The sequence below is a fragment of the Pyxicephalus adspersus genome, chromosome 5 (assembly GCF_032062135.1).
Source record: "Pyxicephalus adspersus chromosome 5, UCB_Pads_2.0, whole genome shotgun sequence".
Taxonomy (NCBI): domain Eukaryota; kingdom Metazoa; phylum Chordata; class Amphibia; order Anura; family Pyxicephalidae; genus Pyxicephalus; species Pyxicephalus adspersus.
Genome location: NC_092862.1, coordinates 45,157,076 through 45,181,851, shown reverse-complemented (window position 1 = coordinate 45,181,851; position 24,776 = coordinate 45,157,076). Strand labels below are relative to the sequence as shown.

Below are 24,776 nucleotides of genomic sequence, written 5' to 3'. Positions count from 1 at the left end.
AACGATCGTACACACGAACGATGTTCAACGATCGTCGTCCAATCCGATCCGCCGGTCCGGTCGTTCGTTTCCAACGACTTTCCTCGTTGGTTACTTTTTTTACGAACGATTTTTGCCCAATCGATCGTTCGTCATTCGTTCGTCTTGAACGATAAAAATTGGAAGTGTGTACGCACCTTTACCCTTCAGACTTCCACAACAAAAGGCCAATTAATCTGTAGTCCAAGATATGGAGTGCTAGGAGGGCTCTTTAACATTACATAGGAAGTGCAGAGAGGACACAAGACTGCTCCATATTTCTAATAAAGACAGCAGCTTCTTTTCATTTATTCAATATAATCCAAAAGTATATTTAAAAAACAAAAAGGAGCGAATCAAAGCAGCCTATAGTTACAAATATACATATAAAATCATATACATTTATAAAAAGGGGCTGGCCATGGGTGAAAACAGGACAGGACACAGTCATAGATTGCAGGCTTTACACAGCTCTTGATTACAGTAAAGGCACATAGGTGTGTCAACATTCTTTTTGATACGTGGAAGGAGGTTACTTCCAGGTCTAAAAGGATATTACTATGTAAACTAAACACTGGAGAATTTTCCACTAAAGCTTAACTGCTCTATCAAAGAGTGCTATACAGTTTTTTTCAATTGCTGACAGGAACTTCCAGATAATATCACAGGACAGAAATCCTAGTGATCAATGAGAAAGGCAGACGGCTCTGAAGCCTTTTACCAAGTATATTGTATTGGTTTATGATACTGGAGTCTATGTGTCCTTTACTTACATTACTTGGCTTCAATAACATCCACATATTTTATGGTTTAAAAACTTTGCAACATTAGTAGCATTCCAATTCCACGACCCCGTCAAACTGGTTGACTCATTTATAACACTAAATACTGGGAAAGCTTCCCAAGTAATATAGGCAATTCTTGACATTCCAATGTGGAAAATACTGCCTGACAGTCTAAAAAGTAAAGCTTTGTTTAAATTCAATATACACAACCAGCCATGAGAAAAAGAAAGTACATCCTTCTTCAAAGCTTTGTGTATTAGCACATTAAAGCAAGATCTGATCTTTAGAAGGAATATAAATTAGGTAAATACAACTTCAAATGAACAACTCATGATATATTACACACTCATTTATTTAACAAACTCAAAATACAGAAGTATAGTGTGTTAGGTTTTACTAATGGTGTATTTATTACAAAGCTTCATTTAACTGGGTCTTTTTTTTAGCCCACATTTTAGCTTTGTAGAGACACGGTTTTTTACTTTCTTTAAAACTTTTGACTATCCCAGGTAGATTCCATTCCCTAGAACAATCCCCTCTATCATTGAATATAATGTCTTCTTCTATCCTTGCAGCGTCTATGTACTCTATGCTGGCCCAGATCATCCCTTTCTTCCCCCTTATAGTATGAACATAAGTGATAAAGAGCTTACAATCTAGGAGAGGACTTCAACAATGGGAACATTTCCTGATGGTACCAACAGTGACCTGGATAACGTATGTGGAGAGAGACACTTATAGTGTCCAAAGAAAGCCCATGTAATGAGTGATGGAAACAGGGCTATGATTGGGGGAATGTTTTTATGGCATGATAACCAGGCATTTAAATAAAATCAGATTTAAAAAAAAAAAGAATACAAAAAAAACTAGAAAAACAGCTTGATCACATGAGTAGAATTAAGTCTCAGTGATCAGCATTTGTGACAGAGACCTTTGCACAGATTTGTGTAGGATTCCATGATTTCACACTCCATTCAACTTTTGGGAGAGAGACTGACCACGTGTCAGTTTAGTAACCATAAATGAACCCTTAATTGCATTAGTAGAATGATTATGAAAAAGCACAAATAACAAAAATTGTAGTACATAAACAAGCCCCACTTAGCACTGCTTTTAAAGGAAATTGCTTTCAAGTACATAAACAATCACAAAAGTAAAACTGCAGTTTTCATTGTTCAAACAGAAGCATCATCATCATTATCAGACTGCAGCATTGCAATTACTTTTCAATAGTTAGAAAGGCAAACCCCTTCTAAGACACGCTTACTTCAAAAAGAAAAATCAAATGATAATTGCTTACTTGCAGCACCCAAATTATACTAAAATGCACATTTCCTAGAACTGTCAGATTTCACCCTGAACAGACTTGCCGTGACCAACTCATACTTTATGAAACAATTTCTCCAAGACTCTGGCACTTTTTTCTGTGAAGTTTGAGAAACTGTAATTAGGATTATACTAGCAGTCCTTACAGATATTCAACAGATAACAGCAAACGTACCAAGCACAGTTTTGGGGGGAGGGGGGGGGGGGATATAAATATAGGTGATTTATATTTGAGGTACCTGATAAGAGTACATACAAAAAAGGTACCATGTTCAGATTAAACCTGAATATATCTTTTGTGTTCCTTCATTAAATCTCTGGCCCATTGCATTGTTAAACCTTAACTGGAATTTAAAGTAGAACTAAACTCTACTTTGCTCACTTGTGCCTATATCTTCTTCTTTATTCATGATTGTCGGCCATCTTGATAGGCTGGGACAACTTAACTCCTGCTTGTGTGCATGGGAGTTTATTCATTGCCATCACAAGTAGAAGCCAGGATTGCTGGGTATTCTGGCAACCAAAGTTACCACTGCACAAGCACAGCTCAGCTTTTTTGCCAGAAACCCGGAGCAGTCAGGCAAGTAGGAGAGATTATTGCCTGAGGGATATCGCCTGGTACTTTCTGCAATAATGAGCCATCTGGTCGTGTATTCTCACGTGCAATAATTGTTGTTGGAAAGGATCTTTCACAATAACGATTGCTGCACATACCGTTCTGCTCTCTCCCCTTCACTTGCAATACGACCAATCATCGTTCATTGTTCGTGGATCTGCCAGGACGGTCGTTCGGACGATGAGTCTACACGAAAGATTCTCATCCACTATATGCCCTAAGCCAATTATCGCACGAGAACCACTGCACTGGGATGTGTATACATAAAAATGTGTATACATAAAAAAAAAAAAATGTGGATTTCCTAACAACTTATAGGATCTGTTTACAGACCTGAGCATGATCCGGATATGATATGATCTGTTCTAGCATTCAGAGAAGAACAAAGACCATTCTGGCTTTAAATGGCTACAAAAAGAGTTCAATTTCCACACAAGGAACATTTTATAACAATTAATAGAATACATATGCAACATTGTGTGATTCACACTTCTGCATTTGTTCCATCTGTATAATGATGTATGGCTACTCACTAATTTTGGCTGCATACATTTTTTTTCGTCTGTATTTTTTTTTCTAACAACAATGGAGGATGGCTGCAAAGATAACAAGGAAACAATGGAGGCTCCAACCACACTACGATATCACCTGACTTATTGCAGCTCAATACAGAGTAGGGGCTCATTCACAAGCATGGTTAGAAGGCATTTGCGCCATGTTCCAGCTGCTGATACACGGTAACAATATGCAGCTAATTACTAAACCTTACAGCATGTCCATGATAAGCAGTGTAAGGTGGCGACAGGTGTTCACAGTAAATGCTGCAGGTGTCCTTGGTAGATCGTGTGTTCCCAGGCTCTACTTGCAGTACTTGGCAATCACATAACTACTCAACCCTCTGCCTGAACAAACACCTCTGCCTGTCAACAGATAGGACAAAAAGCCACAAAGTTGATGGTGGCTGTGTTTACATGCGATTACCACACTACTTCACAAGCATCCATGTGAACAAGCCCTTAGTGTATTCTCCAGTGTTACCTTTAGGTCATGTACACATAAATATGCATTCATCTTTGGGGTGAACACAGGCTGCAAGAAACCTAATGCACATTACCCCTAGCACATGTTGGCTTATCATTCCTACGGGGTCAATAGAATATGAAGCAGGTATTTTGAAAACGCCATATTTTAAAAGCGTATATAAACTTCGGTTTTACATTTGGCTCTTGATCTTGCACCCTTGTATCATACATTTGTTCTAAATCAAAGATCAGCGCTCATTCCTTACAGCCAACGAAGAGAGTGGAATCAAATCAAAGTTTTGGGAATACCACCAAATTTTTCAAAAGCTATAAATAAACTAAAATTATTTAATGTATTTATATTTACCTTAAAGAACATACACAGACAAAAAAAACACATAAAACAAAGTGCAATTACAGACTACTTGTGCCATGATTACCTGACTGCATACATTTGCAATGCACAACATACGATGCTGAGGTCAGTACAGCTGCAGGAAAACAGAAAAGTTTGGCAAGGTCAGTGGACTTTTAAAAATTTTTTCCTGTTCTCACTAGCATACTTCAATATCATCCAGCCACAAAAGTGTTCTGACACACTGACTGGGAATCACTGAACTCGTGCTATGATCTGTAAAGCTGTATGTGCTTTTATCTCGTCAAACTCACTGTAGCAGATGTTGTACCCACATCCTGTGACATCTACTTTTGTTAGCAAATATCAGGTTTCTACATATTCCGCTCCAACGTCACCAAAGATGTTTCTTCACCAAAGCAAGAGCTATCAACCGTGAATTGGTCGTCTGGCCAATTCAGTAAGCTGATTAGTAAATCGTCAGGATCCCATCACAGGTAAAATTTGAAATCTATGTAATCTTTAAAACTCAAAGGATTTGGTTGAACATTTTTTTTTCCTCAATTAAACAGCAGGGTTCTCCCCAGGCCCTTTTAGCTGGGTGCACCACCCGGCACTTTTCAGGGTGGTTTTTGGGTGGTTACTAAAAAGTTTGGTCACAACAGGGGCTGCCACCCACCTACAATTTCTTCCCACCCGTCTTAAAAAAAATTTCTGGGTTGAGCACTGAACAGCTTAAAAGAAATTTCAGCGATTTTAACGACAGCCTGGGATGATGCGTACAGAACTCACAACACCTGATGTACAGAACACTTCAGTACAGATGCATGTTTTCTCATCATTCACTGTAAGAAAACAGACAGACGTCAGGAAGGATGGTGGTTATGTTATGCAAATTACATTCACTGAAGCCAGCCACATTCACATTCTGCATGCATGCTTTACAAGCCTCCTTTAAAGCCGAGCATGTTTGTTTTCAGCCTATGAAAAATGGCATGGACAATTCAGTGTCAAACTTTGACACAGAAATCATAGTCACCAAACACAATACCTTTATTTCTGACTCCTAAGCCCTAGCCTAACCTCATTGCCATCATGCCAAAATCCTTGATACATTTCACTATGCAACCTTTTCTCTAGACTTAGCTGTACAGTTTCCTCTCCTGTACTGAAATTACTTAGTGTATATACCCGAGTATAAGCCAACTTTTTCAGCACCCAAAATGTGCTGAAAAAGTCACCCTTGGCTTATACTCCAGTCAGGTACATCCTGGAGGGTCCCTCCAGAGAAGCTCCCTCTGTCAGCCGATTCCCACCTCAGCCACCACAAACCTCCACTTACCTGATCTGCCTGCATCCTCCATCGTCCTTCGCGTCTTCTTCCTTCTTCCGGCCGGCGTTCTCTGCACCCGATGAATCACCAGTAGTTCCCAGTGACGTCGGTGCATGCGAACGTTCTGTTCGGGGCACAGCGGGAATTTCAAATCTATTTGTATTGCATTCAATACAAAATACCTGTATTGAATGCAATACAGTGGATTTATTTGTGTAAAAACAGTACATTGTTTTTCATGAACATTTCTTTTACAGTATAATAATATAGCATGAGTAGAATATTTATTTTGTGATTTTATGATTTTGTGTTTCAAACTTTAATATACTCATACTATTACATTATACTGCAAAATACATTTTCATGAAAAGTTAAGTTGTATCAACTAATGATGCATAATTTATCAGATGATTAATATATGATTAGTAACTAATCATTTATTAATTATTAGTTACTAATCATATTTTAATCATCCATCTGATAAACTATTATTACTACACAGCATGTATATAGCGCCATCATATTACGCAGTGTTGTACAAAGTCAATAATCATGTCACTAACTGTCCTTTAAAGGGGGCTCACAATCTAATGTCCCTATTTAATGTACAGCGCTCCAAAATATGTTGGCGCTCTATAAAGCCTGTTTATTAATAATAATAATAATGTCCCTACCATAATCATATGTCTATAATGTAGTCTAAGGTCAATTTTTGGGGTGGGAGCCAAATAACCTAAAAAATAAAGAAGTGAACCTTACTTGTAGAAGAAAAACTTGCCAGTAGCTGCAGCATTTCTCACCCTCAGCCTATACTCGAATATATACGGTACTCTGATTTCACTACACATTGTGAGCGTCTCACTGTGTACATTAGAAGCTGCAGCAATCCAAACAGCCTTCACCTAATTTCCTGACTGTAGGAATCCTGCCCTTTTCCCCACAGACTTTATGTCTCTGACTTCTAAAATATGCTATGTATGGAAAAGAAAAAATATGTTTTATTTAAAGTGGAACTAAAATTCCACTTTGCAAATTGGTGATCAAGCCAATTTATTGTTTATGGGTTTACTGCAGAAAGACAGAGGCAATGTCACTTCTGCAATAACTATTCTTACCTCCCTTAGGTAAATATACTGATGGGTTTAGTTCCAATTTATTTAATTAGCAAATTGATGGGGAAGAAAAGGGGGGGGGGGTCAGAAAAAGTTAAGCATAAGCAGATTTAACAATGGTCTTTACTAACAGCAATTAGCAATCATGACCTATTTTGTACCACATTTCTATTATAGCTGCCAATCTCAGCTTGGAAGATGAAGAGATCACATACAAAGGGTGAACTCTAAGAAAAGTTAACATACTATCCCCATAAAATCAGAGCTAAAACTTGTTGCAGCATATCCACCACCTAAGTTTCTTGAAAATGTACAGCAGGTCACACAGAAGTCTCCCCTTAACACACCTGCATGATGTTATATTTCACAGAGATGGAATGGCTGCACCAAAACAAAACTCTTCTACAGCTCTGTGGCAGAAAACAAGAATAAAATTCTTAGCTAGCTCATGAACTTCCCATTATGCTATTAATAAACCCATAACCGTCTCCAGGGACGGCTAGCTTACTGGCAAACTATCATAACAAATCTTTTCTTTAACCCTGAAAAGATGGGGAGGATTTTAAAGTAGATATAAACCCAATCACCAAACTCTCATATATTGAGGCATTTCCAAAAGACACGTTCAATCATTTTAAATGTGCAGCTTTCAATAAAAAATGTAAACAGTTGGCATGATTTTGTTTCTTGGTGATCCTATCATAAAGGCTTTTGTTCCAGCATTTCCTGTGGTGTGATTTGGGTTATTACCACCTCCCAGCTGCACTCCTGCTTTGTCACCCTGTCATACTTGCCTCTTGTGAAAACTTCAAGTGGCAACACACATTGTGCAGGACTGGTCCTCTGTCGTGACTATAACTCCGTTAATCCAATGTGCAGCTCACGGTAAAGCGAGTGCAGAGGCCAGAAGCATGGAAATGAGAACAAAATCTTGTTAACTGTTTACAATGCATGATGATTTTGCAATCAAAACATCACTCAATTAGTGTTTAGGTATATAAAAAAATGAATTTGTTGGATGCCAACCTCTACTATCAGACAGCAGCAACCAGCATCTGCAGGGCCTCCACTGGAGATAAAGGAAGGTACAGACATTTCCTATGGCAACCATTTAAAGCCTTCTATTGTCCAGTCTGCAATAGAAAATTATGAGCTGACCACTAGCTGATAAGGGTAACATATACTTTCCTCCTGCAGGTTTCATAATATCACACAGGGCCTTGCAAATGAAGTGTCTGGAAGACAACTGACTGTATCACAGAATTGATAAGCTTCCTCATTCTGAAATTGTCTAGATGAGTAAACCTGACAATTCCTCATCTACATGTAAAATACAATGACTATTAAAAAGAAAAAAAAAAGTCAGCAACAGCCGTTATATTATTTCAGAGTAACTAGGTCTTATGAAGCTCAACTGAAAGTAACAAGAAAGTGTTAAATAGAAGGGAAAAAGCACAATATGGGATGATAGCCACACAGTTCTGGAGTGGAATGAAGAGAGGCTATTTTCAGCATAGCATGCAGGAGACACTTTGTTGTGATGGCAACAAGCAGCTTATAAAGCTCAAAATCTGCCTTCTCCAACTTTATAAACTATGAAAGTTCCCAACCCAATGTCTCAGAAATGGTGTATATTATGGGTATAAGACACTGTCAGCAAATGCACTAAAAAAGAATTTCTTTACAGGAAAACTTCAGTGTTCAATACAAACTCATAAACTCACCCCTAACCTACAATATAACCCCCCCCCCTTCCGCCAAGTGCTTACTTATCTCTGGGATAAGAAAAAACTATCTTCATACATGAGATGTGTACCCCAATATGAACCTTAGTGAGATTAGTGATTCTGTGTGAAAAATCACCTTTGTGCAGGAGCTTCCTGTAATCAAGACCAGTCACCGTTGCTCTCTCTTGTGCTGGGTGACTGGTCTTGTATCCACCCTTTCATCAGCATAATGAACCATAATAATAATTCCACAGTAATAACTGTTTTCAAAAGCATTTGGTGAACATAAGGTGCAGTTATACTCTCGGCAACTAATAAAATGGAACTAAAGTTCCACTTTGAAAAATCTACAATCAGGCAGGAGGTTATTACAGAAAGGGAAAGGCGATTCTCCAATAACTCTTCTAACCGGCCTGATCGCTGCTCAGCTGTCATATTTTGCCAAGTTGCGCATGTGCCGCTCAGGATTGGTTGCCTGGAAAACTCACCAACTCCACCAGGAATTAATGAACTCTTGCATAGGTGTTATGGCATCCCAGCACCATAAAACAAGAAGGCCTAGGATCTTTGAAGAGACTTTTTATTTGGGTTTATTAGGTTTTTGAGACTCTCCATGCAGCTTCCCAAGTTGGGTTCTCCTGTCGAAAACTTCCATTTTAGAGGAGTTTGTGAAGAAAAAGTATGACAAAAGCCATGTATCTTTATTTGCTATACCCTTCAATTTCCTTTGAAAGTCATCCATATCGCTGGGCAAATACACAAATGACTTGGAATGCTAAGCAGCCGATTTTGGGAGCCTGTGAAGTGGCAATGGCACCACATAACCCTACTGTCCATAAGAAGAAGCCTTTACAGTCTCTAGGAAAAGAGGTCCTATTGCCTGGGAGGGAAAAGTAAGCATCTGGTAAAAGGAAAAAAATTCTAACAAACAAACTATTTTGTTGTATCAGGACACAATATCAGGAAAAAAAATCCTGGAATATGTCCATTTTGTTTTTATTATACCCTATACAAACTCCAGTCTACTCCCCGGCCCCTTTTAGCTGGGTGCACCACCCCAGCTGTTTTTGGGTGGTTACTGAAGAGTTTGGTCACAAATACAGGGGCTGCCACCCACCTATAATTTCTTCCTACCCAAGTTAAAAAAATTTCTAGATTAAACGCAAAGCTGAAAATCATTTCCTAACAGATCAATCAATTCAATTAGCATAATTGTATTGATTGATTGCCTTAAGCAACATTAGCATAATAATTATGAGTCTACAGCAATAATTATAAGACTACAACAAATACTGCAGATTCAAGGCCATGCCCAAGATATACAGAGACACATACATAAGAGTTGTGCTGTCAGAAGGAATAATTGGTATTTAAAGTATAAATAATGAAGAAAAGGATCATAAATCAGTTAGGATATCCAAGAATTGGCCAGTACACCGAATATGCTGGGGCAGATTTAAATATATTGTGATCAAAAACATCACTGAGGGAAAACTGCGGCATCTACCTAGTATAAGGCTGAATGGACACTGGAGCTGAATTAAAACTCAGCTACAGCCTACTCCTCGCCCTGAAATCATTCATTCTGATTACACAACACAATGTTAATTACAAAGTGCCTTAGAAGCTGAAGCAAGCTGCATGTAGCCTGCCTTATTTCCTAGCTATGGGATGCTCAGCCATTTCTTCCCTGGCCATATTGACCCTGGTCCAACCTTTTTATTGATTGAATTATATTTATTTGTGGAGGCACAGTATCACAAGTGCATGCAAATCTCAAGAGCCAGTCCAACACTTGCATTATGGTTGGTGGATTTAAAGAGGTGGAAGAGGTGTTTTTTTCTGAAGCTATATATAGTATATACAATACAATATATATACAATACTAACAGCCACAATCTGTTAGCATTATAAGAAACACAAAAAAACATATGCAATCATAAAGGAATTGTTTATTTTAAAATGTAACTAGCTGCCTAGATGACGGAAAAAAGGAGAGAAAAAAATGCAAAAAAAAAAAAAAAAAAGGAGAATAAACTTTAAATTTAATTATAACCCAGTTTTTTCAGGCTTGTTAACATGACCCAGCTACATTGGTAACTTGATTTAATGACAACATAATCTGCCTCTTTTTACACAACTCTGCATATGTGCAAAAAAAGCATGTCTTCACTTTTATATTACTTGACACTTTCGCCTTTTACTTGGTACTGGAATATTTTAAATCTGTCAAATCCAATTGGTTTCTGTATAACCATGGTGTTACTGAATGCATGGGTTCCCAGGTGTCCATGCAGGATAAACTGCACTAGGTAAAGCTGGAATAACGCCACCACCTACATTCCTAGACAGCAGGGATAGTAGGAGTAATACAGGCGGTTTACATTATGGATCCTGTGGGGAATCATATATTATCTATTGCACTACTTACAGTGCCTTAAACAGCACTTAAAATTTAGAACCTACCAGAGACATGAGACTTTGCTGCAATGGGGCTCTGGTGACTTACCAGACTACCCGGGACATACCAGAGAAAATGTTGCACTGTGTGATAAGAGGCCAGCAGAGCTTTAGGTATAACAGACGTGTTTCCCACACATTTACACAGATTTCTGGATAAAATCCTAACGTATTAATTTGAACATTAGCAAAATTAAGACATGTACCCTCTATGTTACAGAATGGGCTGGGTAGAAAAGGATTTATATGAGGTTACTTCCAAGATAAGTGATTTGCTGCTGAACTGGAATTTAACAGAGACATACTTTATAAAACCAGATTTTCACATGGATCTACCCAACTTAAGTATTTTTATTTCCTGAAATGAACATACAGGGAATAAATCATAAATCAAAACAGAGCTGCCTATTTATTCAGTTGTCTTCCCTTAGAAATGTTCCCTAGCTTTCCTTGCTGACCCAGCATGTGGTTTAACCATTGTGTGTCAAGACTAGAAAAATGCAACAGGCCCATCCTATCCTAGAGCATAATACAGCTCAAACATAAATGACTATTATTCTCAGCAGAGACAAAATTAGGAGGTGACCGAATCATGTTCTAACTGAACTTTAACAAGTCGTTTTTAAGACTTCCAAAATATTTCTGCAGTTACTTAGCAATCTCTTACACACCCCATATGGTGAATTTTAAGCACTCGTTTGTTTCTATAATAATAACCATGGGAATGTGACTCTTCCACAATGTCTCATTTGAAGTGATAGTGTCCATGCATAAAAACAAGTTTTTCAGATTAGTGCGGGTGGTGTAAATCAAACTTTAACATTTTCCCTTTCATACTAATCTACTTCCTATTTCAACTAAGACAGATACTTCATTGTTGTGTTTCTTCAAGATATTTTATTCTGCATATTAATGTACCTTAAAAACAATAAACAAAGCATTATGAAAACCAACACTTCAAGGCAGGGCTTCATGTGGGATTTCATATTAGCATAACACAACCAAGGGAAGGTATTTCATTTGTGTGAAGACTCAGTAAGGCCCACTTGCGACAATATAACTTCAGATCTCCATGAGGAATTCCTAAAGATTAGCTTTCAAAGTTTTTTCAATACATTATAGGCAGAAACATCAGAGCAAATTCAAGTTTGGGTTGTATATAAAAAGAATGATAAAAACATAAGGTTATGATATATATTACATAAAATGTGTATGTAACAAATTGTGGTCATTGTAGACAAAATAAAACTTCATTGTCACTTCAGAAAAGCTACAATATTGTGCCTGTTTATTACACTGGCATGTTGGTTTAAATTCTCTTAAAATCTATTTTAAATTTCCCGTTTTAGCTATCATTCCTGCAAATTACATATTTCCTGTCACTTTGTGCATAGATTAATTTTTCCAATGTATTCATGAAGAGAATCAGGGTTACCATCACATCTAAAATATAGCACAAGCTTGCTTCCCACTGCCTTGCATGGTGACAACAATTATAACTTATTGTTGGATGGGTACCAGTGCTGAAGAGAGCAGGCAAGACAAAGGGGTCTATGAAGATGAATAGGAGGCACATCTTGACCACCCCCCAGATCTCTAAAAATTGCATTCATGCCCAGTTTTCTGTTTGCCAGTGGGAAGTGGGTCAGCATTTCATGTGGGGTATTTGTAGAAGCCTGTTAGCTAAGGGTAAAAAAAAAACTTCACTTCCCCTTAAAAAAATATTCGGCAAATCAGAATATACATAGAATCAGACCCAGGCCTGATCCTATATAGTGCAGTCCATGTAACCTACAAATGGAATTTTTTATTTAGGAAGCTTCCAAATGGTGCAATCAAAGACTACAAGATCAGAACTAACTATGCACTGCAGCACACTGTATTTTCCACACTCCCTGGCGTTTGAGGGTAAATTACATTATATTAAGTACTAAAAGCAGATACTGCAGACCTTCCCTCCTGACATTCTGGTTGCTTGGTCTTTTAGCTAACCCAATGGTTCTCCAATACATTATGAGTCACGATCAGTACCACGGGTGAAAGGAGCACCAACTGTACAAGCTGCAACCTTGTTCCAGGACAGTGACCCCAAAACCACACCAGATGTGTTTTAGAAGAATATTAGAAATGAACACTAATGTAAAATAACATAAGTTGGTGCAAAAACTGCAAATGTATGTTAAATGGGACATAGAAACTGCACATGTAATGACATGCAGAAATTGGAATATATAAATGATGATTTTGTTCTCAGTTTTGTCTTACGTATGGGAAGAATTAGATCCTTTGTCCAGTTTTTGCTGCAGCATCTCCACTGTAGAGATTCATCCCTTCATATTTTCTCTTTTGGCTATTTTCACTAATACACAAAGTGAGGGAAATCCAAGCTTTTGAGTTGTCATCAGAGCTAAACAAAAGCTGCACATCCAGCATCCCGCCGCATTGAATTGGTGTCTTATGACAGACATAAGTTCCAGCGTTGTGCCTTCACCCCCTCCCTCTACTTAGCCATTTACAAAGCAATGGCATATTGTCATTACAAGATACATCCTTTGAGGGAGGAGGTGGATGTACAAAACCAAAATTGTAACAGATTGTACACAAAACTATTGCTCATGGCAGAGCAAAACGTGCACTAAGTAAAGCTTTAAAATGGTGCGTTAAGCACTAAGACTTTTGTTTAAATAATTATGAATAGACACAAATTATGCAGATCCTCTGTGTGCAGCAAATATGTTTGAAAACCGAGATACAACACTATAATTGCAGCATCAATGTGATATTGGTGCGGAAAGTAGAGATGTAGGTCCCAATCAGTCCTTACTACCGGTTGTCCCACTACCTGCTCCTTATAAAAGTTTAGCCTGGTGTTCATCTCAATAAGACTCAAATATTATATTTTGTGGTGCTCTGTAAAATATGATTTCCATTTTTCATGACAGCACACTTGACATGGACTACTCCTAAAAAAGCTTTAAGTAAATTAATTGTCTGGACACTTTAATACTTCAGGAAATCAGGAAAGTCAAAGCACATTTCTGATCAGCATGCATGTCTTGGGCCAGCAAGTTTTAAGACAAGAGAACATCACAGTTCTATCTATCACCCTGACAAAAAGTTTCTCCGACTCCCTGAAATCTCAGTGTCTTTTGAAACTTCAGTAAACACTGAGATCACAACTTTGGTTGTGCTGGCTATTTTCCACTTTGAAATTCAGTTGCTATGGTACAATCTTAAACCTTGAAATTCTACATTGGCATTTGGCAAGCATGTGCAGTAAAGATATTGGAGAGAATCAAAACTTTTACCAAAATGCCAGTTGCGGCAGGAACACTTAAAAATCTTGCAGTAGAACTATGGAAATAATCAGATCCACTGATATTTAGAAAAATTATTGCCAGTTAATAAAATCACTGCTGACAAACTTTGGGTACCAAAATGGTAAACCAGTTAGGTTATGTGCACGTGTCAGATTATTGCCAGAGACAAATGGTCGCCTGGATCCATCAAGACAGATGGATGTGCTATATGTCAGAGCTATATTTGGATGTATGTATGTGATTACTAGGAAACGCATGGAGACAATTCAACCAAACTTGCTAGACATATCACTCAGACTCATGTGAGTGCACCACTGATCTTTGTACAGTGCTGTGGTATATGTCGGAGGTATACTTGTATGTATGTATTGCTCAGTGACAGTGTGCCTTTTGCTCATATTTTTACATACTTTTTTTTGGCCTGTAATAATTCCAGAAAACGTAAGGTATTGGCCGAGTGCAATCAAAGGCAAAAAAATTAAACAACACTGTAGACAAGAAAATCACTATAGCTTTATTTGATTCCTGAATAATATAAGATTGCAATAAATAAATACCCAGGCAACGCTGGGTAATCAGCCAGTTATATATACAATAAACGCAGTTTACACCAGCTCTGCCCGACCAAGCTGCATGTGTACATTTAAAAAAAAGATAAAACATAATACAATCGTATTAAGTGGTAATGTGTTAACCAAAAAAAAAACCTATGTACACTATAGTTAAACTGGGGCCAGACATGTCTACCTCTGGTCTGTGTAGGTCACAAGTCAATAACCCGTAACAAATACGTAAACCAACGCAGCATGCAAAAGGCCAAAGATGAAGCAACACAGAAAACATTTACTGAATAACTAGTGCACAGATACAAACTTACATTTTGAAAAACTCAGCTAATTTCCATCACCCTTCTCCTTCAGTGGGAGAAGTTTGAAGTATTTATGAGGTAAGAGTGCCTGACACAGCTCTCTCTTCCTGTTTCAGTATCAAACGAGCTGCACAGCACCAGAAAATCTAACCGGCTGTGGTACAGATCATTTAATGTCATACAGAGTCACCAGACACATACTGTACATGGAACATCAAGGGGCCCGCGAGGTGAATCATTCTATAAACAATGCTCATTCTTACAAAAAGAATGAAAGAACATTCATCACAGAAATATACCTTTTCACTATCTTCACTCTGCTGGTACTTATACCAAATGTTCACATTGTTTTCTAGACAAGTAGTCCCTTAGAATGAACAAGGGATCCAAACCCAAGAAGAAAAAGCTAATATATTGTAGCTAAACAATCTTTACATGTGGTGGCTGCATTACTATGCCTTTTTTTCAATCCAAGCACCTTTTTAAATATGTACTGAAATATATTTGTTGATCCTTAAAATCCAGTACCATTGTAACTTCATGTGTACAGAGCTAAAGATTCAAAAATTGTTATTAGCTTTTCCAGAAGTCTTATGTGAACTACAAAATCCTTCCTCCATAAAATGTAGTTGTGGAAAGGAGCTCGTGTTAAAAACAGGACTCGTCAATCTTTGATTGCCTTTCTTCACAAGCAATCATCTTACTAATTGTAAATTACTATCCCTTCTTAGACCAAAATTTAACCTTTTAAAACTTGTTTTTCATTACGGGCCCCTTTCCATACTCCATGACAAAGTGGTGGCACGCTGTCACAGGAGAAAACAAAGAGGAGAAACAAACCTACCCTCTGCTCATCCCTGAAACATAGGAGCTGGGTGATCTGCAACCTTGATACCCATGTCTGATCTCGCTCTGTGCATCGGGCACAATGTTATCAGAGGGCATTCAAGTCATCCCCACATATGTGAATAGCAGAATAACAATGAAAGAAATAGAGCAATTGTGAGCCAGTGGAATGGGATTCAATAGGAGGAATAAAGACTGGATTTCAAGTTTAGGAGCAACCTAGGGTGACAACAATGCTCTTTTACATACATCACCGTGCGTGAGCATTGGACAGGAAGTGTGTCACTGGCAGGATTATCGGGAAAAAATAAAGCAGAAAAAGAATGCAGCAAACACATGTAATAACCAGAAAAGTCACAATATATTAGATATTTTGCAAATCTAATCCAGAACTCTAATGCCTATCCGCTTACTTACTTCTGCATGGCCATGGGTTTTATGTTACATAGAAATGAATCCTCTGACAGAGATAAAGAAGCTGTCAATGCTAACATTTATAGAAAACACTCCATTTACCTGGCTGACTCTGCCATTAGTATTATACACTCTTTTTTGCCTAAATAAAAGTATTATTGTAATATAGAAGGTCAGAACTGGCAGCCTCTGTATTTTTCTTATTTAACCCTCTGCAGCATATTGTGAGCAGAAGTTATCATCGTCCTAAACAATGCAATGGCAAAGCTTGTTATCCATTGTGGACACAGATACAACATACTTTCCATGCTGCCTAAGTGTCACAATTATAGTTAATAGCCGAGGAACCTTTCTGCCAAATCCAAACTTGTCTGGACAATTCTAATAAGAAATAAACTTATTTTCTCGGGCGTAAAGGGAGACACCTCCCTAATTTTCTCCAAGGGGACAGTATTTAATCTCTAAGTGACTTGCAGGGTTACCACTGAATTCTCATTGTACTAAAAAACCACCAATGTGTAAATAGCAACATGTCAAGCTAGCAGCATTGTTCCCAGCACAAACCCTGTGCCAAGTCAAGTGGCTGCGTCCATTATTGGTTACTTATCACTAAGTACATGTCAGACTCCCATCCTATGTCACTGCTGTCACCTTCTGGCTTATCACTGCTCTGCCATTAACCAGTGGCCCCTGAAACTACATAAACACACCGCCTGCACCGCTAGGAAAAAGGCCGGGAACAAAATCAGCTTGCAGCAGAAATGCAAAGCAGACCAGTAAAATAACAAAGACCGTAGGGTCACTCACTAGACAGACATTACAGGATACATTTTTTCAGATAAATCCGATGAAATACGAATTCACTTTCTAGAGGCCTTTGTCACCTGCAACCCTGACAGCTACAGTGCTGGGACTGTCCATTTACCTGTCAAGTTTTGGTCATATGGTTTAGTATTCTACATAGAAAGTTTTTTAGCTGGGTGGGAAGAAGCTCTAGGTGGGTGGCAGCCCCTGTATTGTAATCCAACTTTTCAATAACTACCCGAAAACAGCCGAGTGGCCACTAAATAGTGCCCGGTGGCGCACCAAGCTAAAGAAGGATAGGGAGAACAGTGATTAAACCCACATATCCAAATGTTTCTGAAAAAAAGAATATCTGGAATTACATTTCCTTTGTGATTTACTTGGAACCACTTTACTATCTAAGACGACCCTATTCACAATGAGACAACACTGCAGCATGACTTCAATTCAGAACAAACCGTGTTGTCACCCTCCAAGAGCTTATTCATACTAAAGCAGCCTCTCTCAACCTTCTTAACAAGGGGGAACCCTTGAAATAACTTTTAGACCTCAGGGAACCCCTACTATAAATATTTTACCCACAGCTCACAGTACATTAGTATGATGGTCAGTGAGAAGAATGCCTCTTACAATCATCATTGTAAGAGGCATTCTTCTCAGTGGGAAGAATGTTATCTTTACAGATAACCAAAAAGGTCATTGATGTCACAAACTGACCTGAGAGGTGCTCCAAGAAAGCCTGGGGGGAACCCTGGTTGGGAAACACTGCAGTAGACTAGGTAAAACACACGCAGCGTCATTCATTCCATGTCAGTAAACTTATAAGATAGTGCACCACAACAAACAGCCATGATTAGGCCACTGAAAGCAACAGATTCATAAAAAATGGCCTGTCTGCAATACAATACTCCATAAAATCATAAATAGACCCTTAACTGACTGTCCCAAAACGCCAACACAACTTGGTATCTGTAAAGAATGAACATAAACAATCGGCAGAAACACAATCTTCAGAAGCATTGATCTCCGGTCCCTTGCTGCCCATGTCACATCACAAGACACAGAAACGGAGGCCAATGGCAGGAACCCTGCAGTGATGGCGGGACACGTCCTTCCTTCCAAAGTAGTAAAGTAATAAAGTTATGTTACCGAGGGGTCCTGAAAACACGGCCTGTGCCATATAATATACTAAACATTTCTATGAGTCACACTCACCATACTCATATAGAAGAAGATTGTGCAGAAAATCCGCCAGCTCATAAAATATGCCAAGGGGAGCTGTATAACTATACTTACTTATAATACTTCTATACCCACTTACTATACTTCTATACTCGCTTACTACACTTTTCTACTTACTTACTATACTTCTATACTCGCTTACTACACTTTTCTACTTACTTACTATACTTCTATACTCGCTTACTACGCTTTTTTTACTTACTACACTTCTATACCCACCTACTATAGTTCTCTACCTAATTATAGTACTTCTATACTCACTTACTATACTTCGATACTCACTTATAATACTTCTTTTCTCACCTATAATACTTCTCTACTTACTTATAGTACTTCTATACCCGCTTACTATACTTCTATACCCCCTAACTATACTTCTCTACCCCCTTACTATACTTCCATACCCGCTTACTATACTTCTATACCCCCTAAACTATACTTCTATACCCCCTAACTATACTTCTCTACCCCCTTACTATACTTCCATACCCGCTTACTATACTTCTATACCCCCTAACTATACTTCTATACCCCCTTACTATACTTCTATACCCCCTTACTATACTTCTATACCCCCTTACTATACTTCTATACCCCCTTACTATACTTCCATACCCACTTACTATATTTCTATATCCACTTACTATTCTTCTATACTGACCACTATTTGATGCCCATGGTGCCTGGGTTATGCCGCACTCCTCCCGGACAGTTCCCGGGGGGTGCAGCGAGGTTTTGGCAATGGTGTGCAGTGTCTTTATGTGATATTTGGGGCAGTCGCTGCTCCCCTGTAATCTCCCTGCAGTGACAGGCCCATTAGCCCCACCATACAGACAGGAAGTAGAAGAAAATCCTTTCTTCCCAGCAATATTAGGGGACATCCTGTGGGTCCGGGCGTATTATCCTACATTATCTGGAAGGACAGAATAGAACTCCCCAGCTTCCACACATGCAGTGTCCTGGCCCTGATACAGAGGGGATACAGAGGGGCCACAGGGGCCCCGCACCACTCACCAGCAAGCAGTCCGTGTTCACCTCAGACTTGGGGTCCCGTAACAGGACATCGATCTTGGCGTAGCGGGAGTCGAAGCTCTCCCCGGTAGACATGGTGATCGCTGGTGTCCCGGGAAGTTACAAAGAAGCGGCGACCTGTCCGGAGACCCTCCGCCTCCTCCTCACAGCTCGATTCCGGTGTGCGGGGCCACAGCTCCCCTCACCGCAGCGTAGTGGTGGGCCACGGCATCCTCCCCATGGGCCCCCGGACACATAGACTCACACAGGCCCGTCCCTCCACTCCCTGCCCCCGGGGTAGCTGTAATGTCGGCCCGGATGACAGGTCCCGCCTCAGTGCTGGCTGCCGGGCCGCACCGTCATGTCTCCCCTCACACACAGCGCTTCCTTCCTCCGCCCGGGGCCACACAGCACACCGCACAGGACACAGGCTGGCCGCACTCACACCGGACGGGGATGATGGTGCGGCTGAGGCTCCTCCTGGCTCACAAACCCTCCACAAACATGTCCGCCTTCCTGTTCAAACACACGGCTGGATGGTATGAGGAGAATGTACTGCGCAGGCGCAGGAGGGGGAGGAGGGGGAGGAGGGGGCTGAATAGGACCTGTGCTGTGCAGGGTGCTGGGGACACGATGGCAGGTGACAGGAGGAGGATTGGGGGCTCTGGACCCTCAGCTTGTTTAATAATTTGTGTATACCACAAACAGGGGCATTTATATCCAAACCCAACTCAGTGTCCTTCTACATTGCTTCAAATGGAACCACAACTGGAGATTTCACCTGACTTCCCCTGTCACTAAAACCAACTGACTTGTATTTCTGACAGAGACAAATGTTTTCATGAATTGGCTGTTCTGGGGATGCATTGTGGCTGCTACAAGGTCATGACACTCCTCCTTGTATAAGTGAATGGGAATGTAAAATAAGGTTGATGCAACTTGGAAGGAGGTTATCTGCAGGTCATATACAGCTTTCATTACACGGTGCATGGTCTGAGATGTCTGACTCCTGCGTACTCCTTACATACTTCTTCCCAAATTATTTTTTGTCTCCACACTTAACAATTGGATTTTAATGAATTTCTTCATTTGTTTTCTAGGTGATGTTTTTCACCAGTACGGAGGAGCTCCTGTCCAACATAAAGTGAAGAATCAGGTCTAGGAGTAAACTCAGATTATGAAATGATCATATTATCACATTACTGTAACCTCCTCCTCTGGTATTCCACTAACCCGACTCTCTCCTCTACAATCTAATATGAATGCTGCAGCCAGACTCATCCATCCTTCCCACCACTCCTCTTCCGCTGCATCTCTTTGTAGTTCTCTCCATTGGCTTCCATTTCACCCGAGAATCAAATTCAAGCTCCTGTGCTTTGCCTTGGGACACTTACCTTTCTGACCAGATAGTAAAATATTTCTCTCTGCTCCTCTGATGACCTACTAATGACTTCCTCACTCATAACCTCATCACACGCATGGCTCCAAGACTTTTCTAGAGCTGCTCCAACTCTCTGCAAAGGTCGTCCTCGTCCTATTCGGCTTGCTCCTACTTTCTGCTAATTTAACTTAGCACTCAAAACCGATTTTTTCAAATTTGCTCACCTGTCTTCTTCTGTCTTTTGAAACCATCACTACTTCCCACCACTACATATCTCCCATCCTATTGTGTGTTAATTCCCCCACCTTCTAGATTGTAAGCTCTACGGGCCAGGGTCCTCTCCTCCTGTGTCACTGTCTGTATCTGTCTGTCATTTGCAACCCCTATTTATTGTACAGCGCTGTGTAATATGTTGGTGCCATATAAATCCTGTTTAATAATATTATTATTATTATTATTATTATTAATAATAATAATAATAATAATAATAATAATGAGACTGGCACAGAGCTGGTGTAGTTCTGTCTGCCTCTCCCTGCAGCAATCTAGTACTGCTTTGGGTATATTGCTGGCTGTGATTTTTTCCTGCCAAGCTACATGGAAGTGTTTTATTTAATCACTCCTCCTGTAAGGTATGCTACTGTGACATGAAGGGCAGATGTGTCTTTCATAAGTCCTGACCAAAAGTAAGCTATCATTCCAAAGAGAAGTATATCAACCAGGACAATCAGCATTATTTATAAGAGACTGCTACAAGAAAATCATTTACATGTTAAATTACATTGCCAACCTTTGGGTATGATGCATCAGTAAGTTACACTTACCTTATCCCAACACCATTGCTTTCTTTACACTGTGAGTAAATGGTGCCATAGTGATGCCCTCATAGATGTCAGGTCTATGGCAGTCCATGGCACTCACAGTATGTCCTCAGTCTTCTCCATTAGTCGAGGCATCATTCAACCCAGATGACTAAGGACATCTTGTGGTGGAGAGAAAGCATTGCAGGGGACAGAACCAGAGAAAATTGGAAAAATGTCTGGGGCTTCATTTTAATAAAAGGGTTCCCAGAGTTGGGATTTAGGCTGTCGATATTCATGTATTTATCTGAGGCAGTTGAAAATATAGATTCATTTGTACATTGTCATGAATCAATTGTTTAATGTTTAGTTTAGACTACTTTTACGCTGTGTATTCTGTAACTTTCATCCTAAACTAACTATAAAGACCCATTTTATACTTACACTATAGAGATCCTCCACATCACCTGGGGATCATGGAGCTGTACAAAGACGGATGACACAATGGATTCCACCAGATTGGATTATTTCTAGTTTGAGTACGGGTATATATGCATCACAGAAGGTGTGATATAAATTTAATAGGTCAAATATAAATTTACTGTGATTTCACAAAATAGACATCTCAGGTTTATGGGGAATATGTGCTTTACTTATACAGTGCTGCATAATATATTGGCACTAAAAAAATACTGTTAATAATAATATTAATAATATTAATATTATTGAGTACTGGGCTAGTTAGGATCACTTTATTGAAGCATGTACTTATCTTTCACTCATTTGACAGCCTAACTCCTTGAATAAAGTCTTCAGAATTCAAAATTGCTGCATACCAGGTAGTATAATGCCACTTATATGCATAGCACACATTCAGGGCATTTCTACTATACTTTTTCTGTACTGCTATATAGGGTTGTTGCAATGCATGCTTGTTTTTTCTTAAAGAGAAACTAAATTGAAAACTGAAAAAAAAAAATACACTCACCTTCAATCCCGCAGGGTAGTCCGATCCATCAGGGGGTGTCCTGCATCTAGGCGGTCGAGAATTAGGGGGCCTTGCTGCACCCTTTTTTGGATATTGCACTTAAAAAAACAAACAGAATTTTTACTTTACATAAAAGGGTTCTCTTGTATGTAAAGTGAAATTTCTGAGTTTAGATAAGCTTTACCTTGTTAAAGAAAAGAGTTGCAAGGCAGATATTGAAGATCAATACATAGCTATAGTAAATGTTCAGAAATTAAAGTTTACCTTTTATATCATATAAAATGTTGGTAAATACTGTGTCATCTTGGTGACACCTGCTGGGCATAAAGTGAATAGGCGTTCTACTGCATGCAGAATGTCTGGAATTTAAGTGATACATTTTATCTGTTAGGTTAATGGAGATGCAAGGTATTAAAACTCAATAGGTCCTATTTTCAGGCTTAATAAAATTGTAATCCTGAAAACTTGCATCTTTAATACTTTAAGTCAGCTGATAAAAGATATCACTACAAATTTGAAACGGTTTAGTGCAGCTGATTTCATAAAAATAAGTCACAAAAAAAAAGAACACAAGAAAAAAGCAAATAACCAAAAGTGCCAGCCCTATTCAATAACACTAAATAATTTAGTATATGAAAAATACACATGAATTATATTGTTAAAATGAAAAAAAAAATCAATTTCTATTATAAATACACACAAATATTGGAAATAGTAAAATATTTAATGATATACACCTATCAGTTTTGGGTATACGGTGATTGGTACCTTCCAAAAGTGGTCCAAGGAAGGACACTTGGTGAACCAGAGACACGGTTATGGGCACCCAAGGTTCTCTGATGTGCATGGGGATAGGACTGATATGCCCGTCTGGTCCAATCCCATCCACAAAGCTATACTGTAGCACAATTTGCTAATAAAATGTATGGTGGCCATGAGATAATGGTGTCATATTGTACAATACCATATGACTATATGAATCAGAAATGGACCATAGAGTAATGGAAAAAAGGCATCGGATCTAATGAATCACATTTTTTGGGATCATGTGGATGGTCCAGTATGTGTGTGTCATTACCTGGAGAGAAGCAGGCCAGGGGACCTAAATGAAAGTGACTTAAATGATCTGCTGCTAACGTTTAAGAGCCAAATACCACAGAACACTTTCAGAGGTTTTGTGGAGTCCATGTCTTGACCAATCAAAGCAAACCTGGGATAGAGCTGTATATTAATAGGTAGTTGTTTATTTAATGGTTTGGTTGTTCACTGAATATTATGAACCTACATTAGTGAATTATTTACTAGTGTGGGACAAACCTGGTCTGACAAAGCCAGCAACATTCAGAATAACACAAACAGTGATGTAATAAATGAAACAACAGAGGAATATTGATCTTGAATGATAAAACAATCAGTATAAAAGTTATAGAGTCTCCTTACAAGGTATACAATAAAGCTGTTCATTTAAAACCACAATATAAGGCAAAAAGGGAAGAAGCAATCAAACTTTCATATCTAGTTATTGGAAGCAGATGTACTGTCTCTCTTTGGCTATATTTTCTGTCTCAATTTTTTACACAATTGTTTTTTTTTGTCTGGGTTATATAGATTTTATCTAATAACTGTGGAGTGCAAACTGGGCATTTTCTCCTAGGTCAGTGGGTTCAGGGGACCCAACCATGAATGCTTCACCTTCGTATTTATCATGGTGTGCCCACTATAGCGTAGCATTTCTCTTCCCTAGCTTCCCTTGTTTTATGTATACTTATAAAGAAATCAAGTAGATAATATCCAACTACAACATAACTCATCAAAAGTGCTTATGTATAGATTATATTGTATAGATTTGTGTAGATAAATTTACTATTTGCCACGAAAAGTCTTTGTAATGATCCTGTGCTTATTATTTTGGTGTGCTCCGTTAATTATTATATTACAATGAAACAGTAATAAATCTACCCTGTTACCAGTGGATTCAGTTCAACAAAATCCTCCTAAAGGTTTTAGGTCAGATTTAATGTACTTTATACATGTTGTTTTCTGGTAAAAGTCTCTCTTGTGTAAATGTCCTAAAGGCCTGAGATTGCTACTGGGCCCGCCATGTCAGATGTGATGCCAGCAGCTGCAGAAGGCTCGGGGCCTGTCATTGAAGTGACGCTATTATGTAGGGAGGGGAAGAGGAGTGAACAAGCACAGAAAGTAATTAGGCACTCCCGGAAAAATAGCTATGACATGTAAGGACATAGAGGGTTGTGCTATGGTACGGATTCATCCTGGAATAGTCACATTGTCTAGGTAAATGGGTAAAAAATAATTACTAAAAAATGCAAGTCTTTGTTTAAAGTAGT

At 38.9% G+C, this 24,776-nt stretch overlaps 1 protein-coding gene across 3 annotated transcripts in view; it reads right to left on the bottom strand.

The window, feature by feature from the left end:
* ROCK1 (Rho associated coiled-coil containing protein kinase 1) overlaps nt 1-19,796 on the bottom strand; it is a 68,772-nt gene extending 48,976 nt beyond the window's left edge. The window contains exon 1 of one of the 3 annotated variants that reach the window (XM_072411340.1): nt 19,263-19,796. In XM_072411340.1, coding sequence (XP_072267441.1) covers nt 19,263-19,355 — 93 coding nt within the window. In that variant the 5' untranslated portion in view covers nt 19,356-19,796. Of the gene's footprint in view, nt 1-4,207; nt 4,253-19,262 lie in introns of those variants that run through there. The other 2 variants (XM_072411338.1, XM_072411339.1) reach the window with 2 other exon arrangements.
* Nucleotides 19,797-24,776: the final 4,980 nt, after the last annotated feature.